Source organism: Thunnus maccoyii, chromosome 10 (assembly GCF_910596095.1).
Source record: "Thunnus maccoyii chromosome 10, fThuMac1.1, whole genome shotgun sequence".
In the NCBI taxonomy this organism is placed as follows: domain Eukaryota; kingdom Metazoa; phylum Chordata; class Actinopteri; order Scombriformes; family Scombridae; genus Thunnus; species Thunnus maccoyii.
Genome location: NC_056542.1, coordinates 1,706,583 through 1,730,250, shown reverse-complemented (window position 1 = coordinate 1,730,250; position 23,668 = coordinate 1,706,583). Strand labels below are relative to the sequence as shown.

At 38.0% G+C, this 23,668-nt stretch overlaps 1 protein-coding gene across 1 annotated transcript in view; it reads right to left on the bottom strand.

Annotated features, from left to right (window-relative positions):
* LOC121905372 (collagen alpha-6(VI) chain-like) overlaps window positions 1-23,668 on the bottom strand; it is a 62,760-nt gene that overhangs the window by 37,080 nt on the left and 2,012 nt on the right. The window contains exons 4-20 of the mRNA XM_042423582.1: window positions 21,119-21,676; window positions 18,519-19,133; window positions 17,601-18,143; window positions 13,600-14,151; window positions 11,996-12,727; window positions 11,557-11,900; window positions 10,502-10,580; window positions 9,247-9,392; window positions 8,282-8,374; window positions 7,189-7,242; window positions 6,547-6,618; window positions 5,078-5,104; window positions 4,844-4,888; window positions 2,790-2,843; window positions 2,554-2,616; window positions 1,642-1,707; window positions 983-1,036 (exon numbers count right to left, since the gene is read on the bottom strand). Coding sequence (XP_042279516.1) covers window positions 983-1,036; window positions 1,642-1,707; window positions 2,554-2,616; window positions 2,790-2,843; window positions 4,844-4,888; window positions 5,078-5,104; window positions 6,547-6,618; window positions 7,189-7,242; window positions 8,282-8,374; window positions 9,247-9,392; window positions 10,502-10,580; window positions 11,557-11,900; window positions 11,996-12,727; window positions 13,600-14,151; window positions 17,601-18,143; window positions 18,519-19,133; window positions 21,119-21,676 — 4,097 coding nt within the window. The remainder of the gene's footprint in view (window positions 1-982; window positions 1,037-1,641; window positions 1,708-2,553; window positions 2,617-2,789; window positions 2,844-4,843; window positions 4,889-5,077; window positions 5,105-6,546; window positions 6,619-7,188; window positions 7,243-8,281; window positions 8,375-9,246; window positions 9,393-10,501; window positions 10,581-11,556; window positions 11,901-11,995; window positions 12,728-13,599; window positions 14,152-17,600; window positions 18,144-18,518; window positions 19,134-21,118; window positions 21,677-23,668) is intronic.

Genomic DNA, 23,668 nt, shown 5'->3' with positions numbered 1-23,668 from the left:
ATCAATATCAAATATCAATATCACACTGCACATAGCGCTAACAAACAAAAACATTGGTAACACTGCTCCAGCACTGGTCAGTCTTTATTTATGATATCAGAGGTGAGGCAATTAGTGGACCAGTCTGGAGCTGCAGAGATCAGTCAATCAACATAAAATTAATCGTTAGCTTTTTCATTAATTGATTAATTGTTATTAGTAATTTTTCAAGAAATGTCCAAATTCTCTGGTTTCAGCTTCTTCAAAGGGAAATTTGATATTTTTCAACCTGGACCCTCTTTTTCCATCTTTTTGTGTCTAAGTGACTAATGGAGACAACAAATTTTGAAATCGGCCCAGTATTGAATAAGAGCGCTTCAACCAGCAGCTGTGAAACAGGCTGTGATGTAATCTGACGGGGTAATAGCACTCCGTCAATGTACGTCCACTAAAAGTTCTTGTTTTTTCCACCAACAGGCTCAAATTATTATTATAAGTGTCCGACAACATTATAGAAAGGACCATACAGAGAAATTAAACGTAGAAATTAAACCTTTCGCTTGATCCAGTCTGTTTGTTATTGTGTCTGACCAAGTCTCATTGGAGGAGAAGTCTCGCTCTGAAATTTCCTGAGAGTTGAGTTATTCAGCCATGACTTTGAAAATCTTTTTAACATTAAGCTACACTTTCTGTTCTCCAACACAACAAACTCCTCCCGGCACTCCTCTCTGCAACTCTGTCGTGGCTGAATAAAATGACCATTTTATGACATTTTATAGACTAAACAAATAATCAATTAAACAAGAAAATAATCAACAGATTAATTGATAATGAAAATAATCATCAGTTAATTGATCAACAGAGAACCATTTTGATGATCCAGTAATAATACAAATCATTTTAAAAGCAAAGATGCAGAGTGTTCTTTAATTCCAGGCCTCAAATATAAATACTCTCTTCTTCTCTCAGATGTCTGTGATGAACTGAGTATCTTTTATCTCACCGGGTTTCCATCGACCCCGGCGTCTCCTTTTCTCCCGTCCAGACCAGGTGATCCCTGCAGATTTAGAAACATCACAGTTCAGCAGAGTGATACACAATATATGATTTAGGACTCAGCCAATGACAGATGAAATACTTTAATATGGAGATTTTTTGTGTGTGTAACAAACACAAACCCGTGTGCAAATTCAGAGTAGAGTAGCTGCTCTGTTGTTGTTGTTGTTGTGTGTAGCATGTTTTTTGCCAACTTGTTTATCTATGTAAAGTGTCTTTGAGTGCCTTTTAAAAGCTCTGTATGAATAGAATGTATATATTTACATTTTCAAAAAGTTCCCTTTACATAATAACTTCAAAACGTCTCAACACTGAAACACAGACCTTTAAGATTATATTATGACCATCAGAAGTCTTTTCTTTTTTACGTTTGTTTGTTTGTTCATCCAGAATATTTCAAACACAAGGTCCATTTACTATGCTATTCCCAGACATTTATACCATATCCTGTGACTCTCTTTAGCAAAGTGAACTAGTTCAGGCGTCATCACGTAACCTAAGTACAGGATCTCTGATTCGATGTTTCCAACAGCAGTGCTTTGTGGGACTTGAGGTTGATTTCACAGCACTGATCTCAGCACACATGCAGGCTGTGATGTTTCTTACTGGTAATCCTGGGTTCCCGGGTTCTCCTTTGGTTCCTTGTTGGATGTTAGTTATGCCCGGTTCTCCCTTTCAGACAAAACACAGAAACCAGAATCTTAACACGATCACTTTGAAAAAATTAACTCTACAAAGTTTCCTAAAGTGGAGCCGTCAGCTGTGTTCCAGCTGTGACCGCCTGAAAGCAGAGTTGCTTTTAGATTTATTGAAATTAAAGCTATATGTCACTGACTCTTGTAAATATAACGATGTAATGCGACTGCAGAGACGACTAAAAAGGCTGAGAATGAGCTGAGCAGGACTGACTTTAAGATGTTGCCAAAAACACTTATGGATAAATTCTCTTTGTTTATCTGTTAATTACTTATAGTTACAAAAGGATTTGGATGAGATGTGAGCTGTAGGACTTTGCTCTTAGTTTAAGGGTTTGTTGATGAGAAATGGTGGATGTTGGGATATCAGCCTCTTAAACTGTCCTTAACCATAAACACTGAGCCAAGAGTGCAGACTCACTTTCTCGGCAACATCCAAGTATGTAGACTTGGCTTGTTTGAGTTGACACACAAGTGACGTCTTTGGTTGTAAATATCAAACATGTTTAAAAAAGTCTTTATGAGAGCGACTGGAAGCGTTTGAATCTGAAGACGTAAAATTAGACAAATCACACACTATATGATTTTATCTGCCGGCTGTCAACACCAACTGACACAGACTGGCACTGACCCGCTCCGACTCCTGCCCAATCAGTCGCAATGCCCCAATCAGATTCAAAATCGTCTCACCAGTCATCATGTACATCCCCAGCTCAGGTGTTTGAGTGTGGGAAGCCAGTGAGGGATTGTGGATGTTAAACAAGAAGTTGATGGTGAGAAAGTGAGTGACAAACAGAGAAACAGAGATAACGTCAGACCTTACCGGATTTCCTCTCAGTCCTTGCTCTCCTTTCAGACCCTCCTCTCCTCTTCCACCTGGGATACCCTGAGGACAAGAGTTCAACCTGTCAATCAGCCAACACCTCTGAGCTTCACTTCATGTGATTTTTTTATGCAGTGAATCAAAAGTAAGTAAATATAAAGCCAGACAAAACCCAAAGACCAGCGAGTACCACCACGCAGGGAAATGTCATGAGAAAAGGTTCTTAGTTTACTTACTGGCTCTCCTGGATGTCCTCGCTCTCCTCGACTTCCATTCAGTCCTGTCACTCCCTGCAAACAAAAAACCAGAAACAGCTGAGCACTGAGAGCCTGAAAACCTTCTTTCACATCATCTCACATCACACATCACATCAAGAGTCTATTGTTTGCTTTAACTCTTCAGAGGAGAAACACAGGTTTACATGATTATACTTCCACTGTTGACATCCACGTCTGTTACCATAGTTTAATTTCACAAGTCATAATATTTATCTACAACGTGATCTGATATCTATATTTAGATGTTTTTACATCTTGCTGGTATTCCCCTCTTTCTACTAAATGATCTTGCTAAATTCCTTATTTTGCAGCTACAGAGAGAGAGAATCAGGGTTGAAAAAAGCCTTTCTCAATCAACTCTTTACTCTGAGCAACAGAGTCCAACATGAACACAAAGAAAATAAAGTGTAAAGAAAATAATAATGGATGATATTATTGTATTTTAAAAATGCTCAAATATGAATATCAGTATTGGCCTCAAAAATCCTTTAGGTTATTGACCTTATGAGTTTCAGCTACAATGAAACGCTCCGACTTCATAATGTTGTCTTTTAACTTCCTGTCTACATCAGACGTGAGGATATACCGCCTTGTATATATTGGCATCTGATGACTGTGATCATCTTGCACCTACATTTTAGCAAACAACTGATCAGTTTTATAACGTACAGCATGTAGGACAAAGCTGAAAGAACACGAGAGACTTACAAAAAAAAAAGATGTGCTTTTATTTATGTTGGTAAATCAGATTACAGACCAACACAGTGAAAATCATCTTTCCAACTTTGAGAAATAGGCTGTGTGAACCATTCAGGACCCAGATTGTTGACTTGTGTTTACTACAACCAGCAAAAGCAACAGCAAGTTAAAAGACAAATCTGGAAATGGAACAAATGAAAAAATGGGACACATTGCATAAGATTATGGCTGCAACTAATGATTATTTTCATTATCGATTAATCTGTCGATCATTTTCTCGATTAATCGACTAGTTGGTTGGTCTATAAAATGTCAGAAAATGGTGAAACGTGTCGATCAGTGTTTCCTAAAGTCCTCCAATGTCTTGTTTTGTCCTCGACCCAAAGATATTCAGTTTATTATCATAGAGGACTAAAGAAACCAGAAAATATTCACATTTAAGAAGCTGGAATCTGAAAATTTTGACTTTTTAAATTTATTAAACAATTACCTAAAATGATTAATCAAAATTAAAATAGCTGGCGATAAATTTAAAAGTTGGGAAGTCAGTCTAATGTCAGTCAAATCTGATCAAACCTGCTGGGTGTTTGACTGTTAAACTCTTAATAATTAACAAAAATTGATGCTTTTTCCCAAACTTTGACTTTGATTCCTCCTCTCCATCTGTATGCATTCATGAAACATCAATGCATGTCACTAACTTTGCTTCTTCCCCGGAGTTTTTTGTGCTTTCTCATCTCACAGGAAAACCTGAGTCCCGGGCCGAGCCTTTGCGGTCCTTCACAGTCCTGATGGCATCCTTCCCTGGCTATTGATGCTTTTACTTATTGTTATTGTTATGATTGTTGTTCTGTTCTGTTCTGTCCCCCCCCCTCCCCCTTTCCCTCTCTCTTTCTCTCTCTCAACCCAACCGATCAAAGCAGATGGCCGCCCACCAAGAGCCGGGTTCTGCTTGAGGTTTCTACCTGTTAAAGGGGAGTTTTTCCTTATCGCTGTCGCCAAGTGCTGCTCATGGGGGAATTGTTGGGTCTCTGTAAATTAAAGAGTACGGTCTTGACCTGCTCTATGTGAAAAGTGCCTTCTGTTGTGATATGGCGCTATATAAATAAAAATTGATTGATTGATTGAATTGATTGTTGAATGTTATACGGGAAATCTCAAGATAAGAAACCTCACAGTGAGGAGGTTTAAGGTGTTAACATAATATAATAATAATAAATTATTATATTTATCGAAGAGAAGAAAGCTGATTTGAGGTCTTGGTTTATCTTTTTAATGATATGCTGAACTGATGTAGCTGCTGACATTCGTACCTGTTCTCCATTGATTCCATCCAGTCCATCTTCTCCGTTCTCACCCTGCAGCGTTGGTAGAGAATCATCTGTAACATCTCACAGCTGCCCTCTCTTAATGAGAACACATCTGAACTAAAATGTTTGTCTAGATTTAAATATTTGTCCAAACACTCTTCACTTAATGCTGCATTTCACATTCGCTCTCTTGCTTAATTCATTGTCTTTACGTTCCAGGAAACCTGAGTCACTCACCCTGTCGCCAGAGAATCCTGGATTGCCCTGCACACACAAACAACAGGATATAAACATACCAGGCGAAGGACAACAAGATGGGCATATATTATTACTATTATGAACATTTCCAGGCTACTCTCACAGTAAACTTGTAAGTGTTTGTATAAAATTAAATGTCATATTTTTGGACAGATATGTACTAGAAGCCAAAAGGTTCTGATGTCGCTCCACGCAGGCAAAAAATGTAGAAAAGACGTGTTTGGTGAAACGTGGGTTCAGACCAGAGTCTTACATTACATCTGTTCTATCATATAGAAAATTGTGAAACTGTGCAAATTATTATGTGAAAATCATGATGGAGCATTAAACCTCAGCTTAACTCTTGCTAAAGCTAACGAGCTTAGCAGTGACAACTATTTTAGCTTCTAACTCCGGTGGAATTCATGTAATTTGGTGGTTGAGTTAGCTTTAAATCACAGCTAGCTTGTGAGATAGCCTTAAAACTAAATTTGAATATAGTTATTAAGCTATGTAGCTGTTGACATTTTGGTAATTCGGTCAGTTATTTCACATAACTAAACAAAGCAGGAGCTAAATTCAATCATGATGGAGAATAAAAACCCAGCTAAACTCCTGCTTAAGCTAACTAGCTTAGTAGATGAGCAGCAACAACCATTTTAGCTTCTACCTCATATAATTCATGTGATTTGGTGGCTGAGGTACCTTTTGAAGTCACGTATTGAAATGTAATAAATTTTAAATGATTTCAGTATAAATATCAATGGTGGAAGGACGGGTAGATACCTTGCAAAACACAGATTCAATTCCCAAAATATATTAAATAATCAAATTAAAGTTAATTTTCTTATTGCCTATTTTTCCGTAATGTTGCAATCCACCACGACTGACTGTAATCTTTTACTTCAGCAACGTGCACCCTGGGATTTATCTGGAAAAATAAATGTACTGTGCATCCCTGTTAAAAATCAATATATAAACCAAGTAGTAAAAATGGACATGCTGTTGGTAGATACTGTATATTCTCCTTACATCCTGTGGAGATTATCCATAGTTCAGTATCTACATGTGGGTTGTGCAATTATTTGTTGTGGTCTGAAACTACATAAAATAACAATGACAAGTTTTCTATTTGTTACTCCCCCAGCCGCCCTTAAACTTCACTGTATCCTCTGCCTTTGTAGGGTAGTGTGGACAGTGAACTATGGTGGTGAAGAACATGAAGCCATGACAAAATGTTATTGTTACATTCTTACTTTACTTAATCTTATTTTTTTTAAAAACTGATGTAAAAAACATCCAGTCATGGTATCAATACTGGCAATGACACACCCTCTAGAGCCCCACAAACACAACAGACCACAGCACTTAATTCCCTTTTTATTTGGTCTTAACATCACTCAGTAGGAGGCATTTTTCCATCTTCAGTGTTATTGTGTTCCTCTCAGTAGTATTAAGCAGTGCTGTACCTTCTGTCCTCTGGTTCCAGGACAGCCCTGGATGCCCGGAGGTCCAACTGGTCCAGGAGGTCCTCGGTCGCCCTGCAACAACCAGACAAATCAAACTGTGACCGCAGACTACACAAGAGTCCAGAAAATACGAGCAGGTCAAGCAGTTTCATCCTATGAACAATTTCCTTTTTAAGTGATAGTTTTACTGGCATTTTAGTAATTTACGCTTGTTAAAAGCCTGTTTTAAGGCTCTTTCATTTTTTTATTGACTTTAGGACAAATTGTGTATCCACAAAATCATCTTTTGTTTGGTTTCTTTTGTTTGGCTTCATACTCGTATCAATTTTGGTCCCATTTGTATGTCTGTATGTTAGTTAGCATGATATATTAACTACATGTTAACAAATCTCAAAAAAATTTGGTGGAAGGTGATGCTAGGTAAGGCTGATAAATTTTATTTTATCAATTATTAAATTTATTACACTCAAAAAATACTAAGAGTTCAAAAAGGAGCAGGTTGTTTTAAACCCACATTTCAGTTCAAGTTTCAACACAGCCAAAAGCTGTTTCAGCAACAAAAGGCCTCCAGTTTTTTTTCACCACTCCACCAAGTTTCATCCCATCTTAAAAGGAGTAAAAACTGTATGAAGAAGCACTTACGGCGTGCCCCTCCTCTCCCAGGAAGCCAATGTTACCCCTCCTACCAGGCAAACCCTGTTTATAAAACAGACACAAACAGATTCAAATAGATTATTAACTGAAGCCAAAAATGAACTCAAAAACATGTTTTTTTCCTTCTTCTTCTTCGTTCAGCTGGATGTTGTTCTCTTCTCTGTGCAGAGGTTGTTTTCACAGTCATCTGCTGAAGGAGGAAAGTTTCTCTGAGCTCACCTTAAATCTCAGTTTAACACGTGGACATATCAGCAGGATTTGTGACATCACAATTAGTTTGGAGCCAATCGTGTTCCATTATGCAACTTACACAAGTGTGATGTGAAAACTTAAAGCTTCAAGGGCACAAACAGTGAGAATGGACTTTACAGTGAAGGAGGACACAAAATTTAAAGTTTTTAATTTTTAAAGTTATTCAACGTAAAGTAGTTTATATATCGTCAAACATGTCTGGACGGATCGTTACGCAAGGCAGCCCATTATATGTATGTCTACCTTCTATAAATACACCTGAGCAACCACTTATCTTGATGATTATATGGTTGACTGTTGTTTTATATATATATATGTTTTATTATGAGAATGTTTATACAATATACAGACAACATGAAATCACCAATATGGTGCAATTACCCACACACCTTCAAACCCTCCTCCCAAAACAAAACAGATCCAGATCTTGCAATTACACAATTCATAGATTATGATAGACGTCCGTTAGAGATGACGAGTAGTAGACAGTGAAAACTTTTACATAATTGAATGATTAACAGTTACAGACAATAGGGCAAGAGTAAAAGTAGTGCAGATATACATACAAACACGCAATAAATAAAATAAATTAATAAATATTAAATAAATAAACACATTTCGAAAAATGAACTACTTCCTAAAAAAACAAGGACAGACCCCCAATTTTGAGAGTATATAGCAAGTTTATCTTTTACCAGACTAGTACTTTCTGAATACACAAAACCAGGCCTGTTGCTGACTTCATGAAATCACTTGCTCTCAGCCCAGACCAGACTTTCGTTCTTGACATCATGTTTAAAGTTTAAAGATGTGTATTTATGGCAGTCACCTTTAACCCTGGGTGGCCATGAGAGCCACGGATGCCTGGGTGTCCCGGGCATCTGCACATGACGTTGCAACACTCCCTTTCTGACACTGTAACCTGCAGAGAGACACAGAGAGCAGAAGACAAAAGATTTAATATAAATTTATATATATATTAATATAAAACAGCACAGTTTTAAAAATTTCTTTCTAATGGCCTTATTTCAACACTCAAACTACGTAGACAATTATACAACATGTAAATCAGACAACTTTGAAGTTGTTGGAAGGTGTATTATTTCACTTTTGATTGAGTTATACACAACACAACTGTTTTCCATTATAAATATGCTAAACTAGACCAACACTGTTACATGAATTCACTCACTTCCAACACAAACTAAACTATTTCAATACATTCCATATAATAAATGTCATTTTATAATGTCCTATCAGTGATGAATAAGTCAATACAAAGTTCATTGATCCTACAAGTGACATCTTTTATCTTTCTGTCAGACTTTTGTTCCAGTTGATGTTAATGGAGAGTAAAGGCTTCAGTGTGCTTCAGATGAGGTGCTAAACGGATTGTCTAACAACACTTTTTGGTCTCTGTACTGTTTTTGACTCCACCATTTTGTCTTAACTTTGCACTGTTTTGGCTCATCTTTGCACTCTCTAGTCTAGGGCTGTAGTCTGCTGGTTGACTGGTCGATTAGTTGGTCGATATGCTCTCGTCTGACTAAATTCTCATTGGTCGAATCATCTCTGTGTTATTTTCATAAGGAGAAAAGTGCTACATCAGTAGCTTTCCAGGAGTAATCCATTATTTCCTGCGGCGGGAGGGACAGACTAACAAATTACCTGTGAAAACGGGGGTGTATTCAAAGCACCCCCGTTGTTTTCACAACTTTCTGGCAGTAAATGTACAGTACAGACTACAGTGTGTCGGTTAATAAATGCTAAAAAGTCACGTCATGAAAGACTCACAATTTGTGTGAGGATGGTGCTGGCGATGCTGGGCATGGTGATGCTGAGACGATTGTTGTAGTCGAAACCTCGGCCAAACTCAACCGTCTGCAGCTGGGCAGGGTTATGAGCTCCCTCCAGAGCCACAGTCAGCAGAGCGCTGACTTCTGCAGACAATAAACACAACAACAAATAAGAGATTTACTACCTCAGAGGAGTTCATGTGTCATTGGTCTACAAACTGACATAATGCACTTTATAAAATATTATGTCAAATGGCTACATTCAACTTGATTTTAGGAATATCCCAAGCTGATTCACAGGTTCGAGAGACATTGATGAATTTGTGTGATGTATGTAAAGCCTGATCTATTTTCTATCCTTTGTTTATTAGCCTGCCAGCAAACCAGCTAAATTGTGAGCTCTGTTAAAACACTGAAACATCATCTTTTTATGGAGGTTGAAAACTGCAGGACTGACATAACATAAAACACTACGAGATATAATACTACATATTACAGCCAGCAGAGTAAATCATCAAAAACTATGATGCAGAATGTATTTTCTTAATCCTTTCAACCCTAGGGTGTTTTTGTTGCTTATTTAGGCTACTCAGAAATGTCATTTTGTATGAGAGTAGTACTAAACATGCTCTAGTACACTTTTTATGGAAAAAACAAAAAATGTAAAAATGTCTTTATGTGCAGAAGTTTTCAATAAAGCATAAATATCCACATATGAATGGATAGAGCAGGTTGTCAGGTTTGTCATGCTTTGATGCAGGGGCTGGGCCGAGCCCTTCAATATGCCCTGCTGAGATGTTTTGTGTAGAAAAAACTACAAGTAAATTATTCTAGATAATAAACATTAAAAATTTCATATTGAGATCAGGATATCCCTACTCTCTTTATTATTATATACTTTTGAAGAATTTAAACCATTTACACCACGATGACTTGAATATAGTGCATGACATTTTTTACCAAGTAAAGGTTGGAAAGGAAGTCAGAGGGGGATGGGCAAGAAAGATGGAAAAAAGGAGGTAAAAAGGCATAAGGGGGAAAAAAGAGGCAATGAAAGATGGGTAGAAGAGATGAATGAAAGAAAGAACTACAGAAGAGAAAGGGGAAGAAGAAGAAGAGGACAGATTGGAAAAATGGAAGCATGGAAAAAGAAGTGGAGTTGTGGTATGACTATAAATATTATAATATGATATTATTCTATATTTCTATTTATCAGAGCATTTTTGGAAACACCTCTGCCTCCCAGTACTTACTTGACTTTCTCAGTAGTTCTGACTGAAGCTTCAAACTCCTCACGTCTTCATCGAGTCCGTCTGAGAAGATCACCAGCACCTGAAGGGTGAGGTTGGTCACATGTTAGATTGTTCTTAGTGAGAATCACTCACTCAGGTCTGCAAAGGAGAAACTATTTTGTATGTTGTTTATATGTTTTTAGCCAAGCTTCTAGGGATGCCAATGTCTGTCTGTCTGTAGGCCATCACTTTAGTCCAGACTTGACAAATATTTGATTACAATAGAAACCTTGTAGAGACAATTGTTCTCTCCAGAGGATGAATCCTACTGACTTTGGTGATTCTCTGACGTATCCTCTAGCACCACCACAAGGTTCAGATTTGTGGTTTTGAGTGAAATGTCTCAACAAATTTTAGATGGATTGGCATGAAATTTGGTCTAGACTAATTCATGTCAGGATGAATTGCAGTAACTTTGGTGATGCTCTGACTTTTTATCTAGCGCCATCATCTGGTCAAAATTTCACTTTGTTCAGTATTTTTGTTTATGACTAAATACCCACAAAACTAATGGAAATGCCATTAGTTTCAGCTTCAGCTGTACTTTCTATTAATTACTAATTAACAAATGTTAGTATGCCAGTATGCTCCATTATGATGGTGGACATGACAAACATTACACTTGCTAAACATCAGCATGTTAGCATTGTCATTGTGAGCTTGTTAGCATGCTGATTGTAGCATATAGCTTGAAGCATCGCCGTGCCTAAGTAGGAAGCCTCACAGAGTTGGTAGCATGGCTGTAGACTCTTCATCTGGTTTGTTTACCAAATAAGCCATAATAAGCCATACATAGACTGTAAAGACATTGGAAAATATGAAACAGTACTAGTGTTATCTCCTTTTCCATATATTAGATTTTCTAAAACCACTTTTAACTCACATTTTCAAGAATTGAAGTCTGATTGAAAACATTCACTGCTGTCACAGAATGAGAACTCATCCTTCACCTTAATTTCATAATAAATAAATGAAAACACATCCTTTTCCAGGGTTGAAAGCTGCGTCACTCTCACCTTCACATGAGCTTTGGATTTGTCCTTAAACATCTTTTTGAAGGAGTTCAGCAGGGCGGTGTTGAAGTAAGTAGGTTTAGATATCTTCATGACTTTCTGTAACACGTCCTCACTGTACACCTCAAAGTTTGTGTCGTACAGGGATTTTCCATCACGGTCTACCAGTCGGAAGGCAATGTTGGGTATGACTTTTGTCTTGACACAGCACAGGCCGTCCACAGAGGAAATGTATTTGACAATAGCCAGCAGGTTGTCATGGAGCGTCTTCCAAGGAACTCTGGCTCTTTGTGAAATATCAAATCCGATGGCGATATCGATGCTGCAGTTTCTGTGTACTACAGGACCTGAGGTAGAGACTTTATATTTTGCAGCAACATTAAAAATATAAGAATGGCAGAAATGTAGAAAAATTAAGGCAAAATAGCACTTCTCAACTCACCAGGTGGTTCAGGTCTAGGTTCAGGTGTAGGTTCAGGTCTGGGTTCAGGTGTAGGTTCAGGTCTAGGTTCAGGTGTAGGTTCAGGTCTAGGTTCAGGTGTAGGTTCAGGTCTAGGTTCAGATGTAGGTTCACCTGTAGGTTGAGGTGGTTCATCTTTTTGTTGTTGTTCACATTTACAGATGGCGGAGGCCAGGTCTTTCTTGATGTTGTCCAACTTGTCAAACTGATGCACATTGAACACTCTCACAGGGCTTCCAGTGATCTGCAAGAGCTGCAGGAGGTGGACATCTCCAACACCGATGACAAAAATCTCAACCCCCATATTCCTGAGATTGTTGGCTTTGTCCTCCACTTCATCATGAGCATCTCCGTCTGAGAACACCACCAGTATCTGGGAGATATTAGCAGACTTACGGCTACCATGTTCCGGTGTGAAGTAATTCTTCATGTAGCCCAAGGCCTTTCCAAGGCAGGTGTTTACACCAGTGTGCTTTAGTTTGAGGATTTCTTTGATCACAGTTTCCTTCTTGTAGTACTTGTTGAGGTAAAACTCATGCTTAGGATCATCACTGAATTGTGCAGCTCCAACTTGAACAAACTCTTTGCTTATGTTGAAGCTTTCCACAAGTCCTGCCGTGAAGTTCAACATGACCTTGTGTTCTTCAGGGTTGATGCTGCTGGACTTATCAAGTAGGAAAACCACGTCAGCCTTGCAAACTGCCAAAGGAGGAACTGCCAGAGAAAAGGAAGGGCATTTGCCAACATTACTAATCACCAAGTGTACTATGAAACTTTTTCACTTTATAGTGTGATTTAAACTATATTCTGGTGGTTTAAGACTTTTGCCATACTCTGCTATTGATGTCAGGTGTATTGAGCAAACATACACTATTAAGCTGCACATTCACATGTTTATGAAGTACCATTGTACCAACAGGGCCTGGTCTGAGGGGGAAATTTTGATAAATTACAAATAATTCCATCAATTTGATGGATTAATTTTCGTCATCCTCTCATGACACTCCCCCCCCCCCTTTCAAATCCCTTCTTTTTAATCTGATTAGGTTTACTTTTCAAAATTTGCAAGTAACTAAAGCTTCAAATATGCAGTCAGCATTCTCTGTGAAAGCTCCTAACTGATGACATGAAGAGCTGCAGCTCCATCAGTACTTTTAAAACCAAATTAAAAAGTCTGCTACTCAACTCTTTTACCATTGACTCTACATTTTATCTCATGTTCTTCTCATGTATGTGAATAATCTTGAACTTAAACTTTAATTTGTCAAGCGTACATTTGTCATGTTCTAGTTGACACGGTGGATGCATGTAATGTGCTACTGTGTGTAAATTTGTATTATGTGTCCTGGGTGTTTTTTGCTTGGTACTGTTCTGCTTCTGCACATACAGTATGTTTTATTTGTGACCTGCTGAAGTGACTGCAGAGGAAAATTAGCTGTAAGCTAATTCTAGCACAGAACATCAAATGGTAACATTTATGTTAAACACTGTATATGGTCCCTTACAAATAAAATAAATACATTAAATTCAGATATACTACTATTAATACTCAAAAGTGCTGTTTTGAGACAGTCCTGGACTCTCACCGGTCTCACAGATCTCCAAAGCCACCTGGCTCTCCCAGTCCTTCAGCGCGTCAAAGTCCCTCCCATAATAAACCCTGTCTTCTGAGTGGCTGATCTCCCGCAGCTCGGTGGTGTTGGCGTCCATCACTCCGATGGCGTAGATAATCACTCCCTTGTCCATCAGATCCTTAGCGCTTTCTGTGACGTTGTCGTTGGATTTGCCATCTGTTATCACCACCAGCCTCTGCTTCAGCTCAGGACGTCCTCCCTCCGATTTATCGAAATACTGCGACACCGCTGTGATGGCTTTACCCGTGTGCGTGCCTTCTTTCATCTGCTGCATGTCATTGATGGCTTTAAACATTTGATCTTTGTCGTAGTATTCGCTGAGGGAGAACTCTTTTTGGTAATCGGTGCTGAACTGCATGAGGCCAACATGCACCGCATCCTCCCCGATCGCAATCTTGTTGATGACAGATTTCATGAAGTCTTTCATTCTCTTGAAGTCTCCCTCAGAGATACTCTCAGAGCTGTCAGTTAAGAAAATGACATCACCTGATGCGACTTTGCAAACTGTAGACACAGAGAACATAAATGTTAGTATGGTGTTCCTCTTTTATCCACCTTTTCTTACCTGACGGCCCTGCCAAACCAGGAATATTTTGGGAGATTGCAGGCAACAAGACAAGCTACTAAGTATATGAATTTTTAAATGACTAGTTGTTTACAAGCACATGTTGTCCTGATGTCAAACCCACTAAGCTAAAAGTGGTAGCTTTGGAGAGCTTTGCTTAAAGATCTGGTATCATGGCCTTTTTTGACTAATTTTTATGATTACTGAGTCTATTTTAAACATATCTGTGACATTTTTTTTATCAACAGTTATTTAGATTTCTCTAAATCCATCTTTCCTTACAGCCCAGATTCCCCTCTGTCCTCCAGCAGGCTGTCTACATAAAATCTGTATTATTAATGACCATCTTCTCTGATTGGCTGGAGGTGTGGCCCCCACTTTCACCCCCAGCCAACAGAATACTACCTAATCAAATACTACCAAATCAATCATAATGATAATCAAAAACATTATAATAATCCAAATGCAATTCAAAGTGCTTCAGAAAGCAATTGACAAAACGTGGGATTTTAAAAATGGATTTGGAGACAAATGTGCACTAAAAGAACTGAAAAAAAAGTTAACCGAATAAGACAACAAGATAAGATAATAAAAGATACATAATAAAATATAACACAAGCAATAAAAATAACAACAAAAAATAAAATTGTGTAATACTACCCAAAATAAATATAATAACATAAATTCTATTGATCAGTGTTAAAATGTTGATAAAACAAAATAGAATAAAATAAATAATGATGATTGTAAATAAAATAAATTTAAATAATAAAACCATTAAATTATAAGACACTACATAAAAGCCAGACTAAATAGCTCCTCTCTGTTCCAGCAGCTTGGAGCGTAACGGTTGAAAGCAGCATCACTGAAGGGTTTTGTTCTGCTTTGTGGAAAAGCTAAAAGAGAAGAACTGAAGGATCTGAGGGGTCTTCCTGGTTCATAAATCAGAAGCATTTCTGAAATGTAGTTTAATGCAAGACCATGAAGTGCCTTATAAACTAATAAAATCATTTTTAAATCAATACAAAAACTAACAGGTAACCAGTGTAAAGACTTTGAAATAAGCGTAATATGTGCTCTCCTTTTGGTCTTAGCACTCGTGCAGCAGAATTCTTAATTAATTGTGGCTGATTAATTGTATTCTTTGGTAGACTAGAAAGGAGAGCATTAAAATAGTCTAGCCTGCTAGTAATGAATGCATGCATCAGTCTCTCTGTGTTGCTCAGAGAGAGAAATGGCTTCACTTTGGAGATGTTCTCCAAATGATAAAATGCTGTTTTTTTAACACGCCGCACATGGGCTGTGAAATTAAAATCACAATCAAAAATCACTCCTAGATTTCTTGCCTCTTGGCTTTAATTGAGTCTCAGTGTGTTTAGTTTGGAGGCCAGGTTCTCTCTATGAGCCTCTGAGCCAATGATCAGTGCCTCTGGTTTATCCTGGTTGAGCAGTAAACAAATCCTGTGACATCCAGGCCTTTATATCTAAAATACAGTTAAAAGGTGAGTCACTCGGCCCAGTGTCATCAGGAGACACGGTCACATAGAGTTGAGTGTCATCAGCATAGCTGTGGAAAGAGACACCGTGCCTCCTGGTGACACTGCTCAGGGGTTGCATGTACAGATCAAAAACAGTCCTAAAATTGATCCTTGTGATACCCCACAGGTAACCTCATGGTGTTCGGAGGAGTGGTCATCTATTGATACCAAAAATGTTCTTCTGCAAAGATATGAGGAAAGCTAGTTAAAACCAATTCCAGACAGTCCAACATTCTCCCTTCTTGTGTGATCTCACGAGTCCAGCTGCCTCACATGGTAAGGGAAGACTGTCTCCAAAATGAATTTCAGCCATTCCTGATGTATATTTCCATCCTCTGGAAGGCTGTAACGACTTTTTAGCTGCTGAACAACCAGCAACACTTCCAGTGTCCTCCTTCGCTTATCAAATGGCTGTGATACAAACTCTTACTTACACCCTCAGTGCAGCACTGGGTGGCGGTGGCTTCATGCTAAAGCTTCCTGCATATTTGATAACTTTCTGGTGTGACATAGTAACGAGTACCGCCTCAACACCGCTTGATCTTGAGCCACGAATTTCAAAATTTCAAATAACTTAAAAGACTGAGGAGATAAAATTATGTTACAGCACAGGAAGACCCACCATCACCCTAATCCACCCCAAAGCTCATTTCCATTGTTTTCTAGCCCTTTAAAAGAGCATTTCTCAGATGAACCTTTTGCCCAAATTAGTAAGGATCCACTTGTGCAGTGGAAGAGAGTGTAGCTCAGTCTGGCTACTATACACTCTACACAGAGCCAAAGTGAAACTGGAACTTCCAGGTTCTGTTTCAATAGTGAGAAAACCTGATTCAAAATCACTTTGCCTTTTGTAATTTTAATACCAATAATTATTAAAAATCCACATATGTCCCTGTGTGTCTTAAGATTCATAGGGATAGTGGTACTATTCACCAACAATCTTTTGTATTGTAATTTTTCCAACTTCAAGCTGAAAACTCTGTCTGAAAATGTCTACACTGTCTCTGTCCTGAAGTTACCTGAAGTAGCCACGGCCACTTGCCTAGACTCTTATGTTGAGCTAGTTACATCTGGTCTAGAGTGTATAGTAATGGTGTTCACTCAAGATTGCCAAAAACAGAAATATTAAATAACAGTTTTCTTACTTCTGGAACAACACCTGAAAAGTTACTATGACACTACAACCAAGGCTCTGTAACTCAACACAATTTCTGGTTCTGCATTTCTTTAATTGGTCTTTCTGAAAAAATTAGGCGTGTTCCTGGAATTTACTACCTATATTGTAAGACAAATCATCTTCACTGCAAGAGTTGCTATCAGACGTTGCAAACTTTGTGACTTTGTGACAAAATTTACTGCAATAAAGTGACCATACAAAAAACAGCTCCCTTGAAAATGTACATGATGTAGTGCATCAAATAACATTTTGTCCATATCCATAAAATTCTCTAACAGTATTTTCTACAAACATGTCTGAACTAACCATTTTCAGACATCTCTGAACTAAACGCGACCCCTTGACTGGCCCATGGTCTTGGTGAGTCAAAAAGCTGTGACTTTTAACCCGCAATGGTCTATGGGCTTATGGGAAATGCTGTTTGTCTAAGACTGCAAAAACACAGAAATATTTAAATAAACTACTATATCAGATTTTTTTTTTTCAGTTCTTGACTAAACATATAGACTGAACAACACAACATACTGTTGAGTATGGTTTAGTTCCCTGGCTGGACTTTTACTTATTTACATCACTACAACTGTCAGTGTGATTTGAATGAAGTTTTCTTACTTCTGGAACAGAACCTGTCTACATGCTAGACATGCATTTTAAAGTCAAGTGTTTTTCTTACATTCTGGAGAACAGATGTCTGTGATAATGTCATCTGTGAGCGTCTTCAGGGCATCAAAAGTGGTGACATTGAAAGTCCTCTTAGGGTCACCGGAAATCTCATCCAGCTCAGTTTTGTTTGACTTTTTCACCCCGATGGCGTAGATGATGATGCCCTGCTCCCTCAGTTTTTTTGCAGGATCCTCGACTCTATCCTGGGATTTTCCATCAGTGATGACAATCAGGTACTTTGGGACTTGACCACGAGTGTGTCTCTTAAAGTGCTCACCCATTGAAGACAGTGCTCTCCCTGTATTTGTCCCACCTCCTACATGAATAATATCCTTCACAGCTTTCTCCAGTGCATCTGCATCTGCGTGCTTTGTCAGGTCAAATTCCAAATTTGGAAAATTCACAAGCCCCACACGGTTATTTTGTGGCCCCACATTTAAGGTATGCAGAAACTCAATGATGAAGTTCTTTGTATCATTGAAGTCGGGTTCACTAATGCTTTCTGAGTTGTCTATCAGGAAGTAGAAGTCCGCTTTATCCTTTTGTACACAAGCTGGAGAAGAAAAGCAACTGTAAGAATTAGTTCTTTACACATAGTCAGAGAGAGGGAAAGCTAAAAATCAATCAACAGCTACTCAAGGAGGTAACAACTACAATTTTACATCCCCAAAGCACAAACAAACCATGAAATATGGTTTTAGTCAACAGGGTGTTAACCGATAAATTAACTGTAACTTGAAAGCTGATCAAAATTTCTGGCTTTCAGAGTTCATTCTGTTTCAGAACAAGGATTCAAAACTTGGTCCACACATGTCATTCTCAGCTTTACTCTCTCTTTACATTAATTTAATTTAATTTAATTTGCTGCATCGTTTATACTCACACAATATTTAAACTTTGACAACTATCAAAAACCACTGGTTCAAACCTTTTTTGATGTTTTCTTTTCTTTTCTTGTCTGTGAACTCTTTGTCAATGATCTTTTTGCACAGGATTCCCTGCAGTCTCTCCTTCAGGGGTTTCAGATGGGTGAAACTGTTCACATAAAAAACATGCTCGTGAGAGGGGTGAGTAGCCATCTCGTTCAGTTCCTTCTCTTTGGCATCTCCAATTCCTACAGCGAAAACTGTGACCCCAGTCCGACGGAGAATGATTGCGGCATTGCCCACATCGTCCTGGGATTCACCGTCTGTGATCACCACCGCCACCTGCTGGACGCCCTTCCTGCTGCCTTTTCGCTCAGTGAAGATTTCATCCCGGGTGAAGTTTAGGGCCTTTCCAGTGTTCGTTCCACCACCATTATAAGGCAGCAGCTTGATGAACTGTAGGATTTCGGTCTTGTCATTGAGAGTGTTGAGGTAGGCCTGTGCTGTGGAGATTTCGTTGTATGTAACGATGCCTACTTGGACTTTCTTCTTACCGATATCCAGGCTGCTTACAATCGAGTGTAGGAAATTGCGTACAAGCTGGAAGTTGGCTTCTCCGATTCTTGTCGACTCATCAACAATGAACACAATATCTGCTGCGTTGCCTATTTTGCAATCTGTGAAAGGAATATAATTAGTTAATTTGAGCAACTGCTACTTGAACATTCAAATATCTTTGAAGATGAAACATATTGTATAACAGCGATATTCATTATGTGTTGCTTAGAGGTCTAGAAGTGTCTTAACAGGCTGACCAAGTAAGCATGATTTTGTGAGTTTGCAATTGTAAAGGTGGCTAGGTTAAAAACTGGCATGAAGTATTAAAGGTAACATTTATTAATTTTCATCCTTAACACTTATTTCAACAGCATTCATTAACTTTAAATTAAATAGAACTAGTGTTTTCTTATTTGTTCCTCCCTGAGTGTAAAGTTGATCTATAATGTCCACTTCTAACTGAAAAATGACAAAACAGAAAACACAATCTTTGGTAAGGAAGATTATATTTGTAGTTTGTTCAAATGAAATGCGAAAAAATGTTGTCCTTTCACTCACAAGGAAATGAACACTAACACATAAGATGAGCTCATAGGTAACTGCAAAATGAAACTGTGACATCGCAAAGGTGAGGGGAGAGACTGATGTCGGACAAGTCCTGCAGCCTGACAGTAACTCAGTATTAACTGAAACAAATCTGCCAGCAAGTAGTGAGCTAAGTAAGCTCCGCACTGTAGCCGCTGAGCTTATAGCTCAACTAACCTGAAAGGAATTGTTAATTATTTTTATTTTTTTATTTTGGTGTGTCATCATTTGAGAGTGAGATGAGGAGATCAATGTCAATTTTATGTCTTTGTGTTGAGTAAGTAGCTGTTATCAGACGTGTTTAGCCTAGCCTATCATAAGGACTAAAGAGGGGACAGCTAGCCTGGCTCTATCTGAAAAAATAGACCTACCAACACACCTATAGCTAATCAATTAAAATGCTGTATCTTGTTTATTTAACATGCACAGAAACAGAAAAATAATATCCACATTTTGAGATTTTAGGGGGAATAATTATTTGAATACATTTTTTGGCAAACATGTCAAACATCTTCTTCTCACTTTACTAGGATAATTTAATGTTCTTATTATAATTCTATAATTGGTCTGACAGTTAAAGTTGAAGATATTTGATATCAGAGAATGATCCTACAGTTCTCAGTTTCAATTTTGGCTGCTTAGCTAACATAACGTTAGCCAACATTAGCTTATATTTTAGTTTGACAAACTGACAGAATTAAGTTGCTGCTCAGCCCTGAATGTTCTGGAGATCCCATTGAAACGTTTACTTTAAAATAGTGATGAAATGTGTTTGAAAATACCACTGAGTGATTCCAACTATTGTTTATTATCTGCTAGCATGGTCTATGGTAATAAACACGTCAGCCCATATCACATCTGCCTAACCTGTGATGTATGAAGAAAGGTGTTGAATTACAACTCAAACTGTAAATACAAATATGATAGTCAGTCAGTAAGAAATATATCACAAAAGTGAGCATGAGATTCACTCAATTTTTGTGTAGAAAAAAGTGTTAAATTCTGGTGTAATTTTCCACAAACGGCTAAATATCAGATATACTGTCGATAAAGTGCTAGAAAATACATTTTCAAAATCCCTGTGAAAAACAACAATTAAGAGAAAAAAACACTTTCAAATAGATTATAATTATTTAGAGCGGCAACAATTAGTTAATTAATCAATTAGTCGATCAACAGAAAATGATAATCCATTTTTCCTTTTGAATATTTTTTTTTAAGAAAAAATGCTAAAACTCTCAAGTTTAAGCTTCTTAAATGTGAATATTTTTTGCTCTTTAGTCCTCTATGACAGTAAACTGAATATCTTTGGGTTGTGGACTGTTGGTCAGGACAAAATAAGACATTTTAGATTGCATCTTTGGACATTTTTTCACCATTTTATAGACTTTTATCCATTTATCAATAATGATAATAATAATTGGTTTCAGCCCTGATATATTACATAGTTTATTCTATAGTAACTGATCAAGTAAATTAGATACTTATATATATAAAATGAATTATAAAACTTTCTCACCTTTAGTAATGACCTCCTGTTTCTCAGTCATGAAGAGATCCTTCAGAAGAGTTACTCTGACAGAATCAAACGCATACTGATCACTCAACAAGCGTATTTCATTCATTGGTGCACCGGCACTCATCCCAATAACAGTAACCCCTGCTAATTTGATCTCACGAGCCACTGTAGACACACGATCACGTGAGGCTTTTCCACTCACGACGACCAGGAACTGTCGGAAGCCTTTCTCAGCACGGCCCCCCGCCTCACTGGTGAAAAAGTTAGTTCTGGCGTATTTTAAAGCATTGCCCAGGTAACGCGGTTCGTTGGGTTGTGGAGGGTGCAGTCGGAAACGCTTGACACCAGCCAGGGTCTCCTGTTTGGTTTGAAAAGCATTGAGAAGGAATTCAACTTTGGTATCTTGACCGTACTGGGCCAACCCGATACGGTAGGTGGAGGCTCTAACGTTAAGTTGATTGATCAATTTGTTAAGTTCTGTCTTGAACTGGGAGAATTGTCCTTGAGCTATGCCACTGTCCACCAAGAAGAAAATATCTGCAAACCTTTCCGCCAAAGCTGAAAGACAAAAAACAGAAAATATTACATCAGAATTACAGTAGAGTCTGATGATCAGGCAAAAGCAGTCAGTCTATTAGATACAAAGAGCTTGTTGGATTGGTTACGTGTATGTTCAGTCCTCAGAGTTTGTTATTTGATTGAGGAATAGCCAGAGGCAAAAAACTATTTGTATGCATTGTGCACACAATAAGTGATTATGTGTACAGTATACAAAAACAAAATCATGTTGAGTTCCTCTTAAACTACCCTCCACTTGTCTTCTCTGATGTCAGAATTGGGAGGCTACATCTGGCAATTTTTTATAAATTTCTGAAACTGACAATCTGCCAACCATGTCCACTTTATCCAGCAATTTTGAATGCAAATGTGAGAAAGCAGACAGTATTTTGAACCTCTCTCTGAAATAAGAACTCATCTTGTATGCTTCACAAAAATACTTGAATGAACACCTTCTAAGCAGAAACTGTCTGAAAGTGCGTGTTATGTGTTTTTTCTTGTCCCTCTCTATGATGGCAGGCTTTTTGTTCCATCTTTCATTGGGCCATCCAGGACACAACAATTGTACAAACTAGTTTCTTTGACGTAAGCTGACCCCTTAAAGGGAAACTTTGATATTTTTCAACCTGTTTTCCCATCTTTTTGTGTCTAAGTGACTAATGGGGACAATACTTTTTGAAATCGGTCCAGTATTGAGTGAGAGCGCTGCAGCTGGCAGCTGTGAAAAGAGGCTGTAAATGTATTCGGACGGGGCAACAGCACCCCATCAATGTACGTCCACTAAAAGTGCTTGTTTTTGTCACTGACAGGCTCAGATTGTTATTATAAGTGTCTGACAACATTATTACTTGAGTATTATCATTTGATGCTACTTTATACTTCCACCACTACATTTCAGGAGGAAATATTGTACTTTCTACTCCACTACATTTATTTCATAGCTTTAGTTGCTTTTTAGATTAAAGTTTTACATGAATTAACAAATGATGAGCTTATAAATTACTATGCATTGTTAAAGAGTAAACCAGTGTTTTCCAACCTTTTAGTGTGAGCTCTTAAAAAAAAAATCAGTGTCTAGATAGGGCCCCTTTTCATTTTTCAGATATCTATCAGTTGTTTTCACAATAGAGACATCCCCCTGTAAACTTCTCAGATGGTTTCATTGTAATAATAATGATAAAAATGATCAAATGATCCAGTATTTCACCAAAAATCCAGCAAAAAAGACCAAAAATGATTAGAGAAAATCATAAAAACTGTAAACAGATTTGTGTTTCTTCTTTCCTCTCCCATTAATCATCTCACGACCCCTCAGATTTATCTGCTGACCCTTTGGAGGGGCCCGACGCCTACGTTGGGAACCACTGGGCTAAACTAGCTAACTGTATATAAAGTAGTTGAAACTAGCTCCACCTCCAGCAGCTACAACAGTAACATGCTGCTCTAACACTGATGCTTCAGTATTAATAATGTAATTCATTAAACATATTGAATTTATCAGTTACAAGATCCAGCTCTCTGCAAATAAAGCACTTTCAAAACAGCCATAAACATAATTTCCTTGAAATAACAGAAAGCAGTCAAACTGTTTTACAACACAACTAACTAAGTGGACCTGTGATTGGAACACTAGTAAACAAATCATCAAGTAGACCATAACACTTAGAGTGGGGGCAGGGTGATCAAACTCTACTTAAAGGTACCCGGTGGAGTGTTTGACCACTTGTAATGCTATGGAACTATGTTTTACGAGTGAGTCCCCGTCTTGTTTATATCCTGCTTGCAGCTGGTGGCTGTAACATGCCAACAAGTCAGCTTTGCAAATGTTTTAAACAATGCTTTTTGACTGAACACTGAATATAAACCAAACTTTTCTTTGTTTGCAAGAAAACTCCTCAGAGCTCTAAGATTCAAACAAACCCAGTATGATCTCTACAAAGTGAATCTAAAGTCTTATTAGCAGCCACAGATGCTCTCTGCTTTTGTGTATAT